This window comes from Anopheles gambiae, chromosome 2 (genome assembly GCF_943734735.2).
Source record: "Anopheles gambiae chromosome 2, idAnoGambNW_F1_1, whole genome shotgun sequence".
Lineage (NCBI taxonomy): Eukaryota > Metazoa > Arthropoda > Insecta > Diptera > Culicidae > Anopheles > Anopheles gambiae.
Window position 1 is genome coordinate 67,960,680 of NC_064601.1, and position 22,916 is coordinate 67,983,595.

At 38.3% G+C, this 22,916-nt stretch overlaps 1 protein-coding gene across 3 annotated transcripts in view; it reads right to left on the reverse strand.

Annotated features, from left to right (window-relative positions):
- LOC1275086 (band 7 protein AGAP004871) overlaps positions 1-22,916 on the reverse strand; it is a 51,000-nt gene that overhangs the window by 25,275 nt on the left and 2,809 nt on the right. For 2 of the 3 annotated variants that reach the window (XM_061642808.1, XM_314315.4), the window contains exon 1: positions 16,437-17,432. The exons of the other annotated variant lie outside the window; for it this stretch is intronic. In XM_061642808.1, coding sequence (XP_061498792.1) covers positions 16,437-16,566 — 130 coding nt within the window. In that variant the 5' untranslated portion in view covers positions 16,567-17,432. Of the gene's footprint in view, positions 1-16,436; positions 17,433-22,916 lie in introns of those variants that run through there. 3 annotated transcript variants of the gene reach the window in all.

Genomic DNA, 22,916 nt, shown 5'->3' on the forward strand with positions numbered 1-22,916 from the left:
CATGACTATACTATAATACCACATGACAAAGTTTCGAGGGTAAACACAAAGGTGCATCGTCAAAATTTCATCACATGTAATATTCACTAGCAACAAAATTCATACAAAATACCTGGGAGCTAAAGCCACCTGGTTGTTATGTTTTGAATTGTTATTAAACTCAAGGTCTCAAGGCCCTTTGGTGACTCAAGGCCAATTGATAAAGTATCCTCTATAACATTAAAAAATGGCATTTTTTATATTGTTACTTACCTTATTTACTTGCTTACTTACTCACGTACCTACTTAATTTTCTAAATTATTCTTATATATCTTCTTAATAATTTCTTCCTTGATGACTTTCTCACTTTCTTACTATATTGTTTCTTAATTTCTTGTTTTCTTGCGTTCCTACTATTGTTATTTATTACTTTCTTTGTTTCACTTTCTTTCCTACTTTCTTACTGATGTACTTTCTCACTTGATTATTTTCTGAAATTAAGATCTGAAACAATTGATTGGTAATAGGATCTCCATTTCAGAACGCTGATGACTTCTAATATATTATTGTATTTTTATAAAAGAATGTATCATTTTTATCATAGTACGCTCCAACTCCATATTTTATGCTTCTATATGATATTATGCTATAATTAAATAAAAGCGTTTTACAATAAACTCCTATCTCGACAAGAATTCATCTGACATCTAAAAATAACACACACATACAATACAAACAATAATTTGACACAAATACTTACCCATTACCCATTACCCATAAAAATTGTTCCATAAACTATACTTATGTAAAGACCTCACGGCATGATGTCTTATGAGGTAGGTGGTCATGTATGATGAAAATATATTTGTTTGTCGTTGATTAAAATTTACAATTGCATTTTGAACACAAATGGTTGAAACTACACTCAGAACGTCATGAATATATTTCTTCTCATTGCCTTCCGCATATTAATTTACGTTTTAAATAGAATGTCATAATTGCCATCTTAAACAAGTATAATGCCATATATTTGCACTTTTTATAAGATACGATGATGCTCATCCTCATACGATACGAGATAAGGTACGAATTATAAAATAATTATTTTCACTCTAATCTTATTACACAGATCTCTTTAGTTTTCTAATAAAACTTTAAATTTCAAACAATATTGTGGATAGACGCGTGTTTCACTGTATTTTATGGAAATAATTACTCACCTAACAACACATGTACTAATATCCTTCCTCAAGATGAAGGATTGTAACATACATTAATCAAACTAGCTCACACAAATGTGGGAGCATGTCGATTTAACAAAGAAAATGTTTACCAGTCTGCACTACGGAGAAGAAGGGAGGTGAATTTATTTAACGTAGCGTTCTTTTTATTTGCTGCCCTTGATTCCCACCTAGTGCCATGTTAGGAGCAACAAAGAAAGATTTTCTATGGAAATCAAGTACCCCGCACACTGGTACGCTTGCAAAGAGCGAGACTCGTGCGTAACGCTTCAAAGCTTTTGTGAAGGGTGAAAAGAATTAGCACGCAAACCAACAATAAATTCAGCGTGCAAGTGTAAGTCACGAAATCACGCCCCACGTGTCATGGTTTACGCTGGTTTAGTACCACCAGCGCTATTTTGGGAGGCCAAAGAACAACAAGTTTCAGCAGACATCAACAGGTTTAACGTTGTTGCGTTGCTTACCTGTTTGTTGAATGAAATAAAAAATCGATGAAGCCAACTGAATTTTACTTTCAATGGTTGACATGGGCGTATAACACCCTTTTTACCATTGATTTGTTGATGTTGGGTACAGGATTGATGTAAATGTAAGAATCCCACAAATTTTGCTACGACTGCTCGTAGAACAACGCAATAAAACAGCCAACAATGTTTACAAAGGCGTAAGAACATCACATCCATTCATTTGTTTCGCATTTTTCATGAAAAATGTAAAAAGAGACCCTTATTTGTCTTTGAGTATTTAAAACTGGACTAAATTGCACTTTTTTGTAACTTCAACTTAACTTCAATCACAAACATCATTTTAACCTGTTCAATCTTGTTGACATATTCCTGAAATGTAGGATGTTTTTATTTCAGCGTTATTTGTTGTACAATCTCGTACGAAAACGTCCTAGTCCTGTCCCGAGACACTTACACACGTTCCTGCCAATTCGGAAGTTCAAATTGCGATGAAACATGCAAACTACATGTTGCTATGCTTGCTAGCTTATCCATGTGCACGGTATCTGATTATATTCCACACAAACCAATGCAACCGAGCTCGACTGCAACCAAGTGCACGTAGTGCACAGTACTGCAATAGTCACCAGCTAACATTCAACAACTGCTCCCTTTGGGCTTATATGTCGTCGCAAGCTTTCTTATTCTCGGTTCACGAATACTCACAAAGCCAAACCGTGTATCCTTTGCATCCGGTCCGGTTTACATTCGTTCGGGTTTTGATTTTCTATACCGAAGAAAGGTTGCCTGACGCTAAGGGTACTCTGGCTAACCATTACACTGGACTTCTTGCACTTCAGCAGATGAACTTTAGTGCTTTTCCCCTAGGCAAGAGCTCTCCAAATGCTCATCAATGGAATGCTACGTGGTCGGTGAAAGAAGTGGTAAACGTACATACTTTAGCACGTTCGTTCCATCACGGTTGTGCCAACAGACATTGCGTCTGGCTAGCACACATAAGTATGTTTGTGTATAATTTGTTCATAAATGTTGATTCTAATTAACTTTTATCTTGTTGAAAACCAAGCGAACGTATCTTTACATTGAGAATGACTGAATTTTCATTGAAAGTAAGGTATTAAAATCAAATATTTGCATGATGATTTTTAAATGAAACGAAGACATTAAGACTCTTTTGTAAAATGTATGATTTAATGCTGTTCTTTTAACTTTTCAAAACAATTTTAATCGTCCAATGAAAACTTCAACCTACACGATAATGAGTGCTAATGTTGATTTCCTACTTTCTATAATAAATTGATTTGTAACAACTGTTTAGTTCATCCTTATAAATCCATTTCTGATCCGCTACACATTAGCATCACATCACGCTATAATTAATTAGTTCAGCCATCGTTCCAAGTGGTCTTTTCGCTTTTAAGTACACGGTCCTACGAATAACTACGTGACTTCTAGTAGCCGGTACAGAGAGAAAAGCATGTGTTTTCTCCCGTTCTGCAAACAAGCTGAAAGGATAATCCCAGCTTCGCCAAGTTTTAACATCATCCGTAATGCCAAAAGAGACCAGGAATGCCACTTACTCATGCCACCTTAATCGGTGTTGCAAAAGATGCAATATTATCTAAGATAAATGCCAGCATTCCAAACATTCTAACATTATTCATTGTAACGAGCCAAGCTGTACCATAGCGTTGCTGTTGGGAGGCTAAATAACGATTATTTATAATGTTTTTGTAGAATCTGCTTCTCGAAAACTTGCAAAATAAATGACAAAGATTTGATGTTCGATAGCGTTTTTCGAACAAAACTACATATAATCAATTATTACATTTATATTCATTGTTTTAATTCTATAAAACTCTACGAACAAATCGTGTCTATTCTTATGTTGTAAACAGTAATGAAAAAAAAACATATTTTCAGCTCTCCTAAACGATTACTCGCAAAAGCGACCAGATAAAATGTCGTTCTTACTCTTGAAATCCATATGTTACACCTGTCACCGACAGCCAAACATATTATCTTTCTTATTATACCTATACTTTATAACCCATTTCTCTTTAAAAAAAAAACAAGCTCCTTGCAGCACAAAAAAAACAAATCGTTTGACGTTTATCGATGGCTCCTTACTGAGAAAATGCGAACAAAACAGAAAGCAGAAGAAATACTAACACAACCGTAATTTCAGTTCAGTACCCGAACGAAGTGAAATGGGAGTAAAATTCATCATCTGCTGTCATAATTGCGTTCCGATGCCAGACTGTTCTGCCAGTCCGACCGACGGAATTGAGCATCCGTTCTTTGTGAAGGTGCTAAGTGTAGGAAACTGTGCCGGAAACGCATACTCTGGCGGTGACTCGCCGTATAAAACGAAACGGAAGAAGAAGCGTGGTAAATGTTTCCTTCGGTAGCCTTCGTCGTTTAGTGTGAGATTTTTCATTCAATTTTGTTTTGTTTTCATAGAATCTTTACAGAGGCCAGAATGCTAAAGGGTCTTCAAAGAATGGTGATTGGAAAAATATGAACTATCAGATAAAACAACAAGGGCAAATTTATAACCGATCCTTTAAATAATCTGATTGCTATTGGACCAAGCACGTGGCTTTACGGAGGAATATAATATTTGAAAAAAATATTTTAATGTAGTGGATACATCATTTATCTATGCATCATCTCCTAAAGCAAACACTTTTAAATTTACTTAGAATGAGTATAATAGACACTACAAATAGATTATATAAACATTTAACGATTAAACTATAGGATCCACGCAGATGGATTAATTTCGAGCTCGGCTCAATCATAAATCACGTAAAGGTCATAGACTTCATAACGTTACTAGTGAATTAATGTCAATCATTATCGAGTGATGAAACTTACACTTTTAGTATTACTTTCGATTACAGCTTGATTATTACTTCACAACTCATGTTAATTGAATGTCTTTAAAAGGTCAAATTTTGTTTGCACAGCTCCATTAACGTGATCTACAATCTATTGCATTTACATGAGCTGGTGTTGTGTAAGATGTGCTAGTGGTATACATTATACATGAGAAGCTTCACACGGATTAGAGTTCATTCTAAGCCATAAAACATGAAACATTATAAAATTAAAAGTAAAAATATAACACGAACAAATAAATATAATTTTGCTTATTTTTTAGTACTCTAATCCTTCCTAAATCATCTACCACGTACGCGTCAAACTTTGTATACGTCGCAATGAGTGTCTGGCTAATGTGCCAAGAAATAAATCGTCTAGCTGACCTGACTGCGCTAAAGAACAGCAAACAACGCAACGAATGGCGGTGCAGTAACAAAAAAAACAGGGAAACTATCGATTTTCTCATCACAACTGCTACGGGTAATCATTTATCAGCATCGTTCGACCTGCTCGTTTGGCCACTTGAAGAAAACGTGTAACACGTTATGCCGCTATGAGGTGATGCAAGGAATGCGTTGACAAAAGTAAGCTTAAGCAAAAGAAAATGAGGCTGCAGGAAAATGCCCATCTCATTCAACGTGATTCGTCAATCATTTTTGGACAGTAAAAGAAAAAAAACATCCATCTAGCCTTCACGAAGCAGGCACGCTTCAGATGATAAGGCTGGTGCCAAAACGAACAAATGATGTATTGATGCATGGGAAAAAATTAAGTAATTGATGACAAAATTTATGATTAATTAGGCGAAAAATGAGCTCTGCTTAGAAAAAGCATGGCACGCACCGAATAGAATAACAAAATATGCCATTACTAACAATACATACAAGTAAATAGTACCAGAAGGATATATTTGTCAATATGTTTGTCCTTTTTACATAAATAGATGTTTTTTATACTTGGGTATTGCATAAACTTTTAAGTTATTTATGAACTTTTACCACTTTTTTTAGATCTTTATTAACTTCATTTCCATTTCAAATACATTGCTTTTTAACATTATTACTCTTCCAGGACCTTGACATGAAATCACATACTACTGTAATCTATATTGAAAGTTTGCCCAATGTTTTGCTATTTTGGTTTGCAAAGAAATCTTAAAGGTCTATAGAGTGCAAGGGAATAAAACTACCACAACAGAATTAAATATTTACAGACAATGAAATGCGTAACAAACTGGGGAAAATGGTAGGATGGAATGAGTGCTGTACGCCAGAGTTTGGTCTTCTCCATTCAAGCTGCCAGATATCAAGATCCGGAATCTCGAGAGAACACACACTCTTGGCGGAGCAGTGAAAGAGATAAGATATTGTTACTGTGGTACATTCATTCTCAATTCAAAACAACACAATGCAAGCGGAAACACTCCCTGCCTTTAGATGACCTTGGGGACATGTTGAAATGAGATTGTAGGGCTTAAGATAAAATGGAAGAATAATCATCCGCCAAATTTGGCAAGCATCTGTGACCATGCTCCCAGAGGACTTGAATGAATGGTGGCTGGGAATCCGTTTCTTTTGTGAAACACAATTAACGAACTGAAGTAAACGACTACTTAGAACGCCATTAGCCCGCGCTTGGATCAAGCAAGTATTTCAAGCAAAGGTTTCGTGGTACGTTTACTACAAAGACTTTAGCACACGAGAAAGAAAAAAAGAGCGTGACATATAGTATTTCCTCAATGATATCCCGTAAGAAAGATGGCTAGACTATCGTATATTTCGGTCGTTCGAATTTAGTCTCGCATCCATAAATCAATGGCACATGCACATTGTTCCATGGATACAACGCTGAAGACATCATAGAGTAGGTGTGTGCGGAACTCCATTCAGAGCCGCTGCTAGTTGTCGGTATAATAAAACACCACCATTGACGTACATATTGACAAATTGAATACACCAGAGTAGATAGATTTATTCGTTTTGCTCTGTCAACGTTGTGCTGTGATCAAAATAACAATGTTTTGCAAAATTCAGTCACCAATGCATTTTTTTCTATTCGAAATGAGAATATTACTGCAGACTTTTTTACCAACCATTCGACATGTTGCAGACTTTATACCAACATGTCGAATCAAATATTATACAGTATTTTGAGGCTGAATTGATTGAAATCTCAGCCTAGTGTTGAAGTGATTTCAATATAGAACTCTCAAACTGTATGCAGGTTGATCTGCTGCATAGTTAGCAATCACATTAATTGAAAATATAAGCATAATTTTGCGCAGTTATCTTATGATCGTAACTGTAAATAGAACTGTAAATTAAGAAGTGACATTTCAGTTTTGTTTGATTATAAGTTATTAAAAAGAAAAATTCTTTTTCGATAACTGGATCCATTACACAAACTCTCTGTATAAAATGTCCATCTCTTAATCTAAGGTCACCATTTTACTATGCTAGCAACTTTACACAATTCTCATACTCAACATTAAGTAACCACTTTGCTGTACGGAATGGATTTGTGATAAAGGTCTGTCTGTTTCAGATTTGAATACCAGCAGCCACCAATACAAAATGCAATGCTACACATGAATCTCGTATTCTAAACGAATTGGCCAATCTGTTCCATTCTGTATTCGTCCCTAGCTCCCCATACCAGTAGGTGGCAGCAACAACTACAAAAAGCAGCGCAAGCATGAGGCAGTCAGTATTCAAATAGATAGCAAGTACCATCGAAACGACATAGCAGATTCGAGAACCATTATTCGACATGAGACACCGTAGAGAATGCAGTCCGTTGGCTTCTCCGCAGATTTAAACGCAATGTCCAAAAGCCGGGCATATAGAACAAGCTTCAAAGCTTCGGGCATGGTGCTCAAGTTGGCTAATAAAAAGGATAAACTGTGTTGCGGGGATAGTACCTTTCTGTTGAATAATGCATTCGTAATGTGATAATGAATTTTAATTATGAACCAAGATTGCTTCATTATAATCAGGATGCTCGCAGACGAATCACTCATCTACATACACATGATCGTAAGTGGACGGCGGCAGAAATTCATTTACTACACCAAATGTTACGCAGGACGATGGTTGTTTAATTCACGCTGTTGAATCTGCGAAACTGCAGTAACCTTTTATTTTATGGTAACACTGTTTTGCATCCCACTATAAGGAACGATTAAAGATGTATCATGAACAACGATAAATATTTAAAAAAACATTTTTTTGTATAGCAATAAAAATTGCGGCAGGAACTTGTTACAACTATGACTAACAAACAAAATTATCGGTACATTATAATCACTACACGTTAAGTACTGTGAATTTTAAACGTTATAAAATTTTATGTTTTTTTTATATGTTTAAATTATGAGCCTTTTTATATTAAACTCACTCAATCACAAAGTATCAAAAGCAGTGCGAAGCTTTGCATTCACCTCGTCACTTCAAATCCAGAGCTTATCTAAGCAATTTGAGACAAGTTCCTCTGCTTCAGCTATTCTATAACTATCTAACTAATTTGATTGATAAAACAGAGGATCAATTGTTCTCTGAAACCATAAAAGGTAACGAAGACATGTGTTACTTTTTGATTGGTGGGGCCTTTCATGATACACCAGCTTTTCTATATGGAGTTTGACAGTTGGCGGCTGAAATCATGTCAACATTCCATACAAAATCACGTACAAAACTAGCCTGCAATTTTTAGCCTAGTTTAATTTAACCTCAAAGTTAGAATTAGATTCGAGTACGTACTCGAAAAAATGTCAAAACAAGGTCTAGTTTTCATTTCAGAGATCAGGTGGTGGAATCTAGAATCAAAGTGTATGTAGTCCAGGTGGTCTCATAGCCTGTTTGAACGTCACTTTTTGACAGTACGGGTGAAAACTTTAGCTCAAACATGCTTTCTTGATAAATACACAAAACACTCTTAAAATCTTGATTCAGAAGCAGAAGCGATAAAAATCAACCTTCTAAATACAAACACCTCGGAATAATCCCACCTGTATATTCACCCACTTTGATAGCTGCTCGAAAACTGCTATATAATGCAAACAGCTGACAGGCTGAAATCTCAGTCTACGATCTTAAAAAGGAAAGGGGCCCATTATTTGTTATGATTGTTTTTTTGAATAATGTTTCGATTTCAATTGAATTTAGATAATAGTATGTTAGTAACTTTACAGAAATTAAGTATCATATGCAATTTCCATATTATTATGTGCATTTCCATATGTAGTATCTGGAAAATATAGGATTCCCAGCAACAAGGATGGATGAAGGATGACTCTTTGGATGGTGTTTTATATAATTCGTCCATCTCAATGATGTGAAATGGTTTAAGATGCGGCATCTAACAATACTTCTAACAGGACATTGAATCATTTTCAGTTCAGATTGTTAAACTTTCAGTTTTTTATCAAATTAATTTCCTTTGCCATTAGGTTGAATTTTGTAGAGCAACACACATATTTTTCGTTAAACATTATCTATATGATGATTCAAGTATTAGGCTAATCTACAAATTACGTAATATTTAACAGTTATCTATTACACCTATTAGTATTTAGTTTATTCTTCATACTGTTGACAACTTTTCTGATCTGCAAGTACAACATGTATTTCAAGAGCTTTAATTTGTACAAAGAGTTGACAAAACCTTTCCATCGGTGTTTGATATCATTTACGGATGCATGTTTCAACTGTGCCATGCTGTGTTCGGTACTGTTTGCTTATCGCATACAGTACCATTACGAACTGTTTGGTAGATGAAGTGAGAGAACAAAGATCAACATTCAACTGCCGGAAATATAGGTCAGCAATCACTTTTGTTTGGTCCCCAATGATATGCTTTTATCAAGGTCGATTGTTTTAGATCGATTTATAGAAAGCATTGAAAACGTTGCATATTAATGAATTCATATTAACATTCTAAACGAACATACAGGGATTCCCAAGTCACTTTCGAATGTGCACATAATTATTCCCCACCTCCAAGATATTTTTCAACAGCTATCAGATTGTAAATTTGCTTCATAATGAAATTTCAGTTTTTACACATAATTTTCAACACATCATAAAGAAATGTCAAACTCAATCTAGCTTGAGACGTGTTGAAAATCATACTGAAGAAATAAAAAAAATATTAAGATGAAAATGAAATGTCATATTGATGTGGAATAACATTTTGCACTCGGCGAAAAACAATGTTTACATTCTAACTGTCTTGAAAACCCCAGGAAGTGTTGAAAATCATGCTGAAGAAATTAAAAATTATTTTGAAGAAAATGAAATATCAGAGTGATGTGGAATAACATTTTGCTCGTGACGAAAAACAATGTTTACACTTGAAATTGACTTACAAAACCCTGTATAATTTAACCATTTTCATGACACATAGTGCCTCTTAAATTAACGTAACAATTGATAACCTTTATCATGCATCCACAGATGCCTGAAAACTTGAAAACTTAAAAAAAAATCGAAGCTTTTCAAAAATGCCCTTAGAAAGAGCAGAAAACAAGAAAAACCATTCCTACTGCTCGATAGGCAATCTCGAGTGATTTGCAAGAACCTAGCTGTACTGCAAACGCAATCAGCTTCTATATGAGTCACTTTTTTACAACCAAGCACTTTAGCAAAATGGGCTTCCACCCAGCGAACCGCATCGCCCTTTACAGGTCAATACACTTTCGTACGCTTCATAATGCACGGGATAATTGACGTTAGTGAACGATCGAATGCTATTATGTAGTTAAGCCTCGATGGTTCGAATGTAATCTGCGATGTTTACGCTAGAATTGGTATTTGAGATGATTCAATCTTGTTCGGGACGCTATTTACCTCGAAGGCAAATCTTGACTGGTAAGTTCACCTGCAAGCAGAACAATTAATGAATTTAAAAGTTCATGCATGGTCTATAGCTATGTAGTTGTGTCAATTAGTTTTAAGTTAGGCAGCTAAAAATATGTTTATATTACATTTTGAAAGCTCCAATTATTAATAGTTCTAATTTCCTCTTTTTATATTATTTTTAAAAGTGTCGCGTATTACCTTTCAAAGCTAAATGGAACAGGATGTTGTTTACCAACTTCCCTGTATTGGTACCATTAAAGCCACCACAAAACCACTGTAACCATAAACCGATTTCCGACCTCCACTTCAGGTTGATTGTTCCCGGCGGAATGTATAACTTTCGCTAAGCTAGTTTCTCTTTCATTTTTATTTTCTATCAATTCCTTCATTTTCTTCCATTCCTTTTCATCTAATTTCGAGCGAAGCTTATTTTCTTTACCAAACAACTTTGTTTCAACCACCTTGCTGCTGAAAGATTTCGTTTCCAGATAGAAGCAACACCAACATCAGTGTACCGGAAGCGAAGCCCCCAGAACTGTTCCGGTCGCGTCTCGTAACGTAAAACATTCTGCAAAGAATAGCTTTTCTTTCAACCAATCGGAGACACAAGCTTTCCAGTCCGGGAATGTGTTTTCCTTGATGGGGAAAAACTTTTTTCCTACCCTCCCTTTCGAATCTCTCTGCGGATGTTCGTATTGTCATAGCTAACCCTCGTACGTACGGCGTCGTAGAAATCGTAAGTCGAAACCACTAATCCAACGACCCACCGAGCACCTTTTGCCCGGACCCGGAAGCACGGAATGTAAAAACCAACGGAAAAGATTTCAAAACTTATTTACAGTAAATTGCAACTTGTCGGAAGCGCCGTGACACTCTGATTAAAAGTAAATTCTACTCTTTGTTTTAGGGCACTAGCCATAACCTCCGGCATTTTTGTTTTCCTTTTTCCACAAAAGACTGCTTTTTTGCCTTGTCTGAAGGTACGCGGAATGGATAATGGTGCCTCGGATCGCGTTATCGACAACGGAGTAAAACTTGCCGAAGGCAACTTTTTCGTTCCATCAAGATAAATGATTCGGACTGATACGAGCGCCCAATGGCACCCGATATTTAACGACAAACAACAAGTAGACAATAATAGCTGCCGGTGCTGGGGTATTAATCAGCGAGACTTTAGCAATGACTTTATTCTCGCTTTCTCGAGGAAAGTTTTTCGATTCCCATTTTCCACTTTCAACGAGCAGTTGTGTTATGGAGCAGACAGTAGACAGAGTTTGTAACTCGTTGTAAGCGTAAGCTACCATTCGTTTGGGTTCATTTGTTTTGTCTGCTTAGCATTTATAATTTTAACCAATCATTACATTCCATTGAACTATTCCTTTTTACCTACAAAGTCACGGGAAACGACAAGGAATTATGTAGCGTATAATAGAAACTTAGTATTATGATACGATATTTGTAAGCAGGATTGCAAATAAGATGAAATGTTACCATTAAATTACAGTTTATGTGTGCGTTAGTTTTCGTTATATTTGTATCCCGAATGTATACAGGAATATCAAAGTGTGGCAGCTTTAATCCCATTTCACTTGAACAGTCACTCAGGACTACTACAACAAGACGTTTATTATATTCAAGCAGTAGGGAGGCAGAAAATATTCTTTGGCTCTCTATTTTTGTAAAGAAACCCAAAAATCAATCCCAACCTTTCCCAGCCGCAAGGATCATGAAGCTATGATAGTAAAAATAAACTTTTTTGCTGCAAATGTAAATACTTCATACAAGAAACTTTTACACTACACCGAAAGGGACTAACGCCTCCTTTAACTTTTACTTTCAGCCATAGCTTCTTATTGAGCCACAAATCAAAGGGTAGATGCAAATTAGACCATCTCTAAATTGCACAGCTCCACGGTCTCGCAGGCCACACGAAAAGGTCGGGAACCCCCCATTTATGCGATGTACACTAAACTGCCCGTTTGTTAAATGGTTTGCTCCGGTCGTCATTATTTTTTCCTTGCTCTGTTCCATAAGATGATGCTCTGGATGCCTGCCGTAGAACTACATTACCAGTTCAGCAAAGCGTAACGAATGCCATCATCCCAAGATGGTTGACTAGTACAAACTTCATACATATTATATAACGTATACTGTTGCTGTACATGTACGCTAAGTAAACATAGTTCAAGATTTCATACAAGCTATATAATAATATTTTTTATTTATATAATTGCATATAATCCATAAACTGTTTCTTCTTGTTTCAAATAATAAGTTTTTAAAACTGTAAGGATGATATTCGATAATTGAAAACCATTGAGCTCGGAAAGTATAGTATGTATAGCAAAAACAAACAATCAACAAATTTCCCTTTCTTTTACAATCAGTACTGTACAGTAATGTGCAGTTTTAATGTATCATATGAGTAATCGAAATACAAAACAATGGTCATTATCTCACCAGACAGCAATCAAGCGTTACAGGCCTTTCAAGCGACAGACAACTGCCTCATCCCGATCGCTACGCGAAACTTCATCAACCGTCCAGAATGGCCCGTTTTATGGGCGCTAATGTTTACAGCGCACAATTTGCACCGGTCGGGAAATTCAATTTGAGCCCCGCTTTTTAATATGTTGTTGTGTGGCAAGCTCAAACAATAGCATCATCTCATAGTATATCATCAAAACAAAATGAGAAAAAAACCGAGAATGAACGTACAGACGAACAGTGAAAGTGATGAAGATAATAGAGTAAATACAGCAGAGGGAAGTAAATGGTTTTGCTTTGGTACGATTTCTCATTTTGGGCTTTAGAATGAAGGGCCAACTTATGAATTAAATTACGAAACTGTACTTGTGTGAGTCTTTATTTATTCAGCAAACACTTTGACAAAGCCATTTATACGCAGTTCAGAAGTTGGTGTTTCAATTGTGTTCTTGTAGGAAGCATTATATTACACAGACGGTCGCTACAAAAGAACACTAAATTCAAATTCGTTATTATGTCCAGTCCAACATGCACTGCACGTCCACACAATTGGATTATTTGTTCATCTACCGTCCACCGTACATCGGAGAGCTCTTGTTCGAGTGTATTTCGAACCGAGAGTCATTAATCAATGTTGTGCGAAAACGTGTGTATCCTAGACCACGTAAACCTCTTATCACTTCTCCCCCCGATTTGGAAGCGCTGATATATCCGTGCACGTAAAACGGTCGCTCGTGCGTGATGGTATTAGAGACATCGTCCAAATTCTTTCGCTTTCCCCATACAAATGAAACACCATGCGCCTCCATTAGACACGAATTACCAGGCTTCTCCATCATGGGTTGATTTGATTATACACCAAGTAGGAAACTTTCTCCACGAAAATAAAGCGTATCCCGCAAAGATAGCACGGGATACGGTTTCACTTAGCTGTCTCACTTTCTGTCTCACCTACACTTGTTCCAATTAATGTTTCCAGGATTACGAAAATTAGTTTATCTGGAAAATCATAAAAACAACAATAATTTGCTGGTCTTGGAGGTGCACCGCCACCTTTCATAATGGTGTTTTTGTGTAGCTACAGCTATACATTCTATCATGTAAAAGCACCTCTAAATGTTGGTATGCTTTAGGGGTTTCCCGAGAGTTTCGCCCGAGCCTAATGCTGCCGCGGTATTTCTATAAATTTTCCACATTTTTGCTACCTTATCCAATCGCGCCAACACACCAACGGGCTCGTTTTCATAATTAAAAGCCCCTTCCACGGTCAAATTACTACCCGCCCTACGCTTGATAGCAGATGGTATTTTACCCAGGTCAACTGGGTTTGCGACACACAGAACGCCAGAGTACGGGAAAAGCCAAAAACCTGCGGTATACTCGGTTCCTGTGAGATAATTAATCAACTTTAGTAGTAATTACGTAAATCCTTCTGGGCAAGGCCTGTGTACGTTCTCGAACCCTTCACGGATGAAGCTTAAAAGCCTATCGAGATCGGTTTCTTATGCAGGCGGAGGATATGTATGATGGCAAATAAATTTTGAATTATGAGTTTGACCTTAAACCGCGGTTAGTGTTTACGATTTTATTTCGCTAAAATTGTTATGTTAATCTAGGCGAATGTTTCACTCCACCTACAATGCCGATATTAGACATTGTATACATTGTACTATTGATAGCAATATTCTTGAGTAAATGTTTCAGTCGTATTTTTTTCTTGATTCAGACTCATTTCACATACTACAGAACATTATATTTACTGTTTATTGCTTTTTGTTGCTTTATTTTACTTTAGTCTAAAACTACCTTAGATGTGTAAAGTGTGGAGTCCATCATGCCGGTTATATTTATTTTACTACCTGAAAAGCATTGGTCAAATTCTAGTACTCCCAGACGCGCATCAACCGTTATGCAAAATAAGTGGCCGCTTAGGGCTCTATACTCACAAGCGGGTCCGAAAAATTGGCCCCTCCTCCTGTCCAGACAAAAGCAAATTTTCATCTCGATACCTCTCCGGTAGAGAATCCTTCAATCAACCTTTCTGCTGGACACTTCAGCAGGGTCTACATTAGTCTGGCCGCTAAGGAGCTCTACTCACGTTCTTCTGCCATTACTCGCCATTGAAAATAAAAATAAATACTTTATGTCCTACGTCATTATTACAGACGAACGATATCAAGATATGATAAATGATATAAAAAACAGGTATCCAACTCGATCTGGAATCGGCTTGCAACCTGTGAAATGTAGGATTTATTTATGATTTCTTTTATTCCTCATTGCTTGCATATATGTGCCGCTGGGCAAACAAAAGCATGATAAACTTTTTGTTCTATTTATCAATGGGGATTACATTCTTTTCACAATATATCTTCCGAACACGGGATAGCCAGTAGAATCATAGGAAACCCCAAACGTCGAGAGATCCAGCTGTCGCAGTGCACCGAGTTCGAAGCCAACGCTGCCAGTGCAAGGCTCGTTCGCAAACTGGTGTTACAATTTTGTTTACGACGCTTACGTCCAGGGCATGTGGGACTGTGCACTATCTCAAAAGGATACTGTATACATACTGCCATGCTGAATGTGGCTGGGTGCAAATTTTACTGACCATACCATACTCGGTAAACAGGGTTAGTGGTGCAAAATCGCTGCCTAGTGGTTTGGGTGAAATATTTGCGCTATTTTTCACACATGTTTTGCATGTGCATCAACGGCCCCAGCCATTGTCGGGAAAGGATGGAATTTTAAAGAGTTGATTTATTATAGTTGAAATATCTGCCATGCATAGAAAACTAAAAGTACACTAACCAATATTTTATAGCTATAATTATAACATTTGGTAGCTTACGATTAAGATTGATGAAATTGTTTTTTTTTTTATATTTGAAATATCTTAGTTAAGTAAATTATATGAAAAACGATATAGTTTGCTGTATAGTACGATCAATAAAAAACATCTTTCATACTCATCTCATCCATTCCTGAACATATCATTATGTTCTATGTAAATACTTCCCACAGCAGATGTTACAGACGAGTATATGTCTATAGAGTTGCAGAAATCGCTATCATCAGCATATTATTCCACTCAATGAATACCTTATTGGAAAACACACGACACCGACAGCAGGTTGGCTGAGTGCGTCTCAACCACAACCACATCCAACCAAGTCTAAAACACTGTCAGCATTTTGTAATACTAAATCCCATCGACTTCGACATCGAAATCTCTGCAGAGAACGCTGTGAGCACGTGCGTCTAGGACGCGTCGTAAAGGATTTCACAAATTACCGAACGACTACGTATGCTGCAGCAATTACCAAAAAAGAGGAAGTTTCTCCGAGCGTGGAAAAAAGTGAAACAACAAGACCATTCATTTTCTTTTTCCGCCAAAGAGATAGTTCACGTTTGACGCATAGCTGATGGATCCTGTCTTACCAAGAATTAGTGAGCAGTCCTAAAAACCCGCAAACACTAACACAACAACATCTCCTACCTCCCTCCATATCATACTGACCTGATGTGTACATGGACGAACCAGACGCGGTAGTATCCGGACGTCGCATTGAACTGGCACGGGAGTTGTTGTTATTGCCAAAGTGCAACATTTTGATGGGATGCGTCGCTGGATTAATAGTCGGTGCCATTCAGTAGATCGCTTTTGCACGCGGCTCCAAACCAGCATGCACCACTAACCACGAGTCAGTCACACGGTTGCACACACTTCTACTGCACTAATGAACGCACCGATGTCTACAGCCACCACCACCGGTGCAACCCTATGGCTTCACACCTTAGAACAACCGCAAAACTGTCAACGCACCTTGCGGATTTATCAGCACAGGTCGCAAGCAACGAGCAACTCCCATGTGACAAATTATACCCCAGCAGTCGGTTACACTATCACGCTCTACCTGATAATAACCAGAACAAGTGGGGCACTCCGCTAATTCCGTGAAATTTCCCCCTTTTTACGTGGCTAATGAACTGGAAACTGATAAACACACGTACACGCCCAACACGCTACACATGTGGTATGGTTAGAGTTGGCGCAACGGAAGGCGCATCAATTCACTGCGGAGGCGTGTGGCTTTTATTTTGCTCGATTGAACTATTCTTTGCTCCTTGACAATGGATACTCCCCCACGGTTTCACTGTGTCGTACTAAAGCCCAACAATAAATTCATACGATTGCACTAAACGCTTCATCACTGGGTGGAAAGTACCAAGACGAATGCTATCAAGCGCGTACTTCTGACGCTCCCATGGGATTCCCGCGGTTCTGGTGAAGCTTCCAGATTTCCCAATTTTACACACTTTTGCATTCACACTGGCACAAGTTGTCACAAATTATTCCACAGTGGTAGTACTGCGATTAAAAGCACTCGAAAGTACCACAGAACGAAGCACAGAATCGAAATATGTCGTACATTTAATATTCATGTGCGGAAAAGTCCACCTGACTACACGCAAAAACGACGTACCAACGTCGACTAACGCCAGTCACCCACGGACGCTCTCCTTGAAGGTGGTTCGAGCTAGGCCAGGTTTCCACCAGCGCCGCCCATTACAAGCACTGTCAGAAGGACCATCGTATTTTGCTCCTATTATGCGTGTGTGTGTGTGTGTCTGTGTGTTCCACCGAGCTTACTACAGGTCTTCGTCGGTTCACATCAACCGGTTGCTATGGTGAGTTTTCTACGTTCATTCGGGTCGCTCAGTCGCTCGTTCATCCACCACCTTACAGGGCAACAGCTCCTGTTCACCGTGGTACTCAATCCTTATTTCAAAGCACCAGAATCCTTAATACGCTGAGCGCCAAGGCAAAATGATACGAAGTGGTACTCACCAACCACACCGTGTTATCGCGTGTAGGTATCGCGTAGGTATCTTTCTCCACCATCACCATCGCTCACCGAGGAGCGAACGTCGATTCACCGAACGTTTGAGTGAACGAGGCGAGTGATTTTATGTGTACACTTTTCTTATTTGTTTTTAACACGACGAGCCACGCCACTGCCCTGACGCTCCGGCAGCCCAGGGAGCAGGGTGAAAAGTGAAACGAGTCGGAGGGAAATTCCATTCCACACGCGAACGATTTCTTTATCGCAATTTTCCGACAAACACCCGTACAATGTCGCCTGCCAGCAGGAACAGCGGAAGGACACGCTACAAGTGTGCACACTAGGACTCTCGGAAGCACACAACAGAGCGTACCGAGCGTTTTGCGTGCGATGGCCAAAATCTTACCGTTTCAACAGTATATCATGCATAAAAAGCTTTTCGCTTCAAAACGGTACAAACGAACGTGTTTTGCAACGTTTATTTAAGCTAATTTATGTAAAATTTGTATACATAAAAAGCTCATGTGTGATACATAAATGATGAGTTACTAGGAAATAAAGTTTTTCATAAATGATTATCGAAACAAAATTTATGTAGCACGAATATATTGTAATTAGCCAAAAAAGCACAGAAAAAAAAAACAAAATTTAACGAAATCACAAAATACATCAATACAATCACAAAAAACTATAGTTTACCACATCATATAATATTAAAGCAACTGCTATACCAACAACAGCAATTAGTAAGTAGCCTAACTATTGATTTAGAAATCAATTTTTGGAAATAAAAATGAATATTACTAGTGAAGTGCGAGCAAACCAGAGCTTCAACATTGGACACGCATGCGTTCGTTATACGAATCCCAAGATCGGTGGTGGTATTTATTCACGCTCCGCAGTAGACTCTTAAACGCCCGAGATCCGAACACGAATCTTCAACCAAGAACTCCGTAGGTGGTATTTGGAATCAACATACACACATGTGATTATTTTTTTTCGCAGCATTTCTCCACTAACACTAACACTTTAGCTACACTGAATGTGTGCATAGTGTGCAGTATGACTTACATGCTTAAGACCAAAGCAACCTGTAACTGGTACAAGCAGCTTAGCTCAAAAAGGGACTGGCCATCCTACCATCAAACACATCTCCCGTAAAAGGCTTTCCCAGCGCTGCGTCTAGGTTTTGTGGTAACGAACATGACACAAGCACACTAAGCTTTGCCATTCAAAGCTAATAGCTTGTTGACTAGTAGTATTCACCAACAAACCGGCGAATTCTAGTAAAAAGAGGATGAAGAGAAGGACAAAAAAGCGGCAAAGATAAATATGTACACTTTTTCCTCGTTTCCCATTTTCTAGCTTCTTTTATTCCAGCGGCTTTCGTGAAAGGGCCGCCCGGTGCACGGTGCACGGTGTTTGCCGTATCGCTTACGCTATTCCGGCACCATTTGACTACGATCTCATCTGCCCTGTGGCTATCATTTACACCAAACGAATTGCTCGTGCCCCCGAGGGTGGATTCTGATTTGAATTGAGCAACTATAATACACTCCCGCCGTAAACTCGGATGTAGGATCTGCTGTGGCTTGCTTTATTACATGCCACCCTTCTGGTGTTTCTTCATCTTTGTATTACCCATCCCAGCGTTGCGCCATGTGCCAAACCCACTAATCATCCGCATGATTTCTGATGTCCGCTGAGTCGCTAACAAAAACCCCACCCTCGGCAGCAACAGTGGTCTGTGGTCGGTTCCACCGCCCACCACAGGCGTCACGTTCTCAGCTTTTTTCACAACATTTATTTCATTCGCTAACTCTCGGCTCGTTTCTCTCTCTCTCTCCGTGAAGCTGTGAAGGAACGGACTGTCACACACTGTCGCATTTTCTCTGTCACACACGCACACAGTCTCACTTAACGGCTACACGTACAAAATGGACTGTATAAGTTGGTGTCATAAAACAGTTTTCCCGTTTCATTTCTCATTTCAGAAATTGCGGAATCTGACCGTTTGCGAAGGGCGGTGTAAGAAAATAACGGCAGAGTTTACTTAAAGTCTGCCTCACCGTCACGCTTCGCACCCGACGCAATCACTGTTTCCCACCGTGGACCGTTGTATGGTAAAATCCTTTACGTGTTCTCCTGCGGGACCACTGATCCTATTAAACTTGTGATGATATCTGTGTGGCAGTTTGTGTGTGTGTGTTTTGGGGTAAACATTACATGCTTGGTATGTATGCTTAAAATTGTCACTACATTTTTTATATGAAAAACAACAACAAAACTTTGAACGATTCAAAATATTTCATCTAGGTATGGCGCATCCGCGTGGTATGGTCGACATTGCTGGTTGGACATTTTTGTACCGCGTTGTACATTTTTGTTATCTCTCAGAGCGCATGCAAGGGAAGCGTATATGCGTAACAGACATAACAGTTTACAGACGATGAGCATCGAATTTTGACCAGTATACGTACACGTACGTGTTTGACCCAATCTGATTGATTTGACTGGAGGCAACGAAACTCGTTTGCTGACCTATTTTTGAATGGGTCATCATGTTGATCGGAGGTTGGTAAATTCGTAAACAATAAAGTTTTTTTTTATTAAACGATATCAGTTATTTCAATAAAGTGAAGCATGGAATCGTGATTTTGAGTTTTATATTAATCGTTATACAGAATAATTAACTGAAAATCCATTCATTGCGCATTACTCAACAAATCTGTATATCTATACAGATTTTAAAGCAAAAACCTTAGAATTGGAGCGTTAGAGTGTGTTTTTAAACATACGTAAGTTAAAAAAGGATATAACTTGATAAGTGATGAGTTTTATCTATTTTTCATAAAATGTCCAAATTACTTTCCCAGTCAAAGATTAATGAGCACACATAAACAAAAACCATTAGTCAATCCGTTCTAATCCATTCAGATGAAGCTGGCACGATTGTATTTAAATCCGTTCCGTATGTAGTTCTACACTTGTTTCTCATTTTCTGCACTCTATGATTTGTTAGTTTGATGCCAATCACATTGTTGTACAAACGATTGACGTTAATTATGAATTATATCGTGCGAAAACGCCAACCACATGCGTCCTCATAATTAGCATCGCGTTATCCACAAGCAGGAAGATTGAAGCATGACCGGATGATAAAGAGCGCTACATTTTCCTGGAGCAAGAGCAAGCAAAACCAAACACATCTACCCCTGCGCACATTTCGAACGAACACGTTTTTTGCCACAAAATTCCCTGCTGAGGGAAAAGTTTGATACAGGACCGGGTGATGTGATCCTGCCGTTGTGTGTCCCATCGTAAAGCGGTTTGACATCGACACCGACACATTTCTATTCAGCGGCCGTTAGTGGCTGTTCAGCTAATGTTGGTGTTCAGCAAAGCTCTGCCTGGTGTATGCGTCACACGTGCTCGACAGCTTGGAAAAATTAATTTTTAAACCAATCACTCTTTGCCGACAGCCGACACCGTGCAACGAATGATGGTTTGGATGAGACAAGCAATTTGTAAAGTGTGATCCTGTAGCACTTCATACGAACATTGCTCGTTCCATCCATGGCGTAAAATATTCCATCACTTTTCATCGGTGTAAAATTGTTTAACAAATTACAACCACCGTCAACAACGACCATTTATTTTGTAAAAACTTTCACTCTGTAAGAATGACTCTTCTAATAGCTAGTCTTTAAGCATTACTACATTAATTTTTATTCATTCAAACAATGAGTAATTCGTATTATAGTTGCCGATTGATACTACAGATAACATTATGAAATTATGTAAAAATAAATAGTACTACTGTAATATTAATCAGTTTTTGTGTGCTGTTTTCATAAAAAAAACATTAATAATCGCCTTCATTTGCGAACTATTCGAATTTACCGGTCGGTCCCCCATATGAGGCTTGAACCACCAACGGGCATGTTGTTAAATCGTGCAGGATGACGACTGTACTACGGAACCGCGCAATTCCGTACCTACAGAACGTTTTATATGACGATTCAAACTTTATTAAACAACATGAATGTTTAGCGAAGTGATATCTTCAAAAGTTGTTTCACCCCTTCATGTCAAAACGAAGTTTCTACATTTTTCATTTCATAAGGCCATCTTTCCCAATCTGACAGCGGTGAATGCGATAGCCTCGAAATGAATTTCCGAATCCGAATAACCCGCACAGGTTTCAACAACAACTCTTCATAATTGTATGTCTCGCAACACAGTTGAAACTTCCCTACCATCACTTCCCTCTCTTGCGGTGCTTATTTGCAATGAAATCGTACAAACACTTTTCTTTTCTTCTCAAGGTAAGGTCTATAAGAACCTACAAGATCCTACCGTGTCCCTAGTGAACGATAAAAGTTTGCAACGTGATGCCGCGCTCGCATGACACCGGGAATGTGAAGAAATCTGGAGCTTGTTGCAGCAAAAGCCGCACGTAGCATACTTGTGTTGAATGTTGAAACTCAACTTGAAACTGTTTTTCCTAAATGCTAGCCACCATAGAACGTGGACGAGGTCAGCCTGGCCAAAGGATATAAAAAGCTAAACCTTTTGACGTATTTCATCACATTTTCCTTTTTTTTTCAAGAGTATGTTTTTTAAACATGCTTTTCGTCATTAATCGTGCTTCATTCATCATTGTTTGTATTAGTAGAGCCACATCAAAAACCTACCCACGACCCAGTATACACGAGCAGCTTAGTTTATTGGAGGAAAAGGCTGCACATAAAGGTTGAGTGTTCAATTAAAACCATGACCTTCTTTAGTGTAGAGTGCCGGATGGGTTGCAGTTTTGGATGAAAGTGATAGGTCAACGCTGTGCAGTGCATATAAGCTACACTTGATCCAGATACTGAAGTTTTTTATTGATTTTCCCGGCTATCGTTCATAAGCCCGTTCCGTCCCGTTCGCAGCTTGGATGCTGTCTTACCCCACAAATACGACGTAGCCCTCAACGATGACAAATTGCGATAAGACGATAATGAATTCTGCCGCAAGGCTCGAATAAGCATCCTACAACTCCAACCGATTTTTACGCCAGTCAATCCTCAGCAATGCTTTTTGATTACCCTGCAACCCTTCAGAGAACTTCAGAGTCACAAGATCAAACCAACGGACTGGAGAGTGTC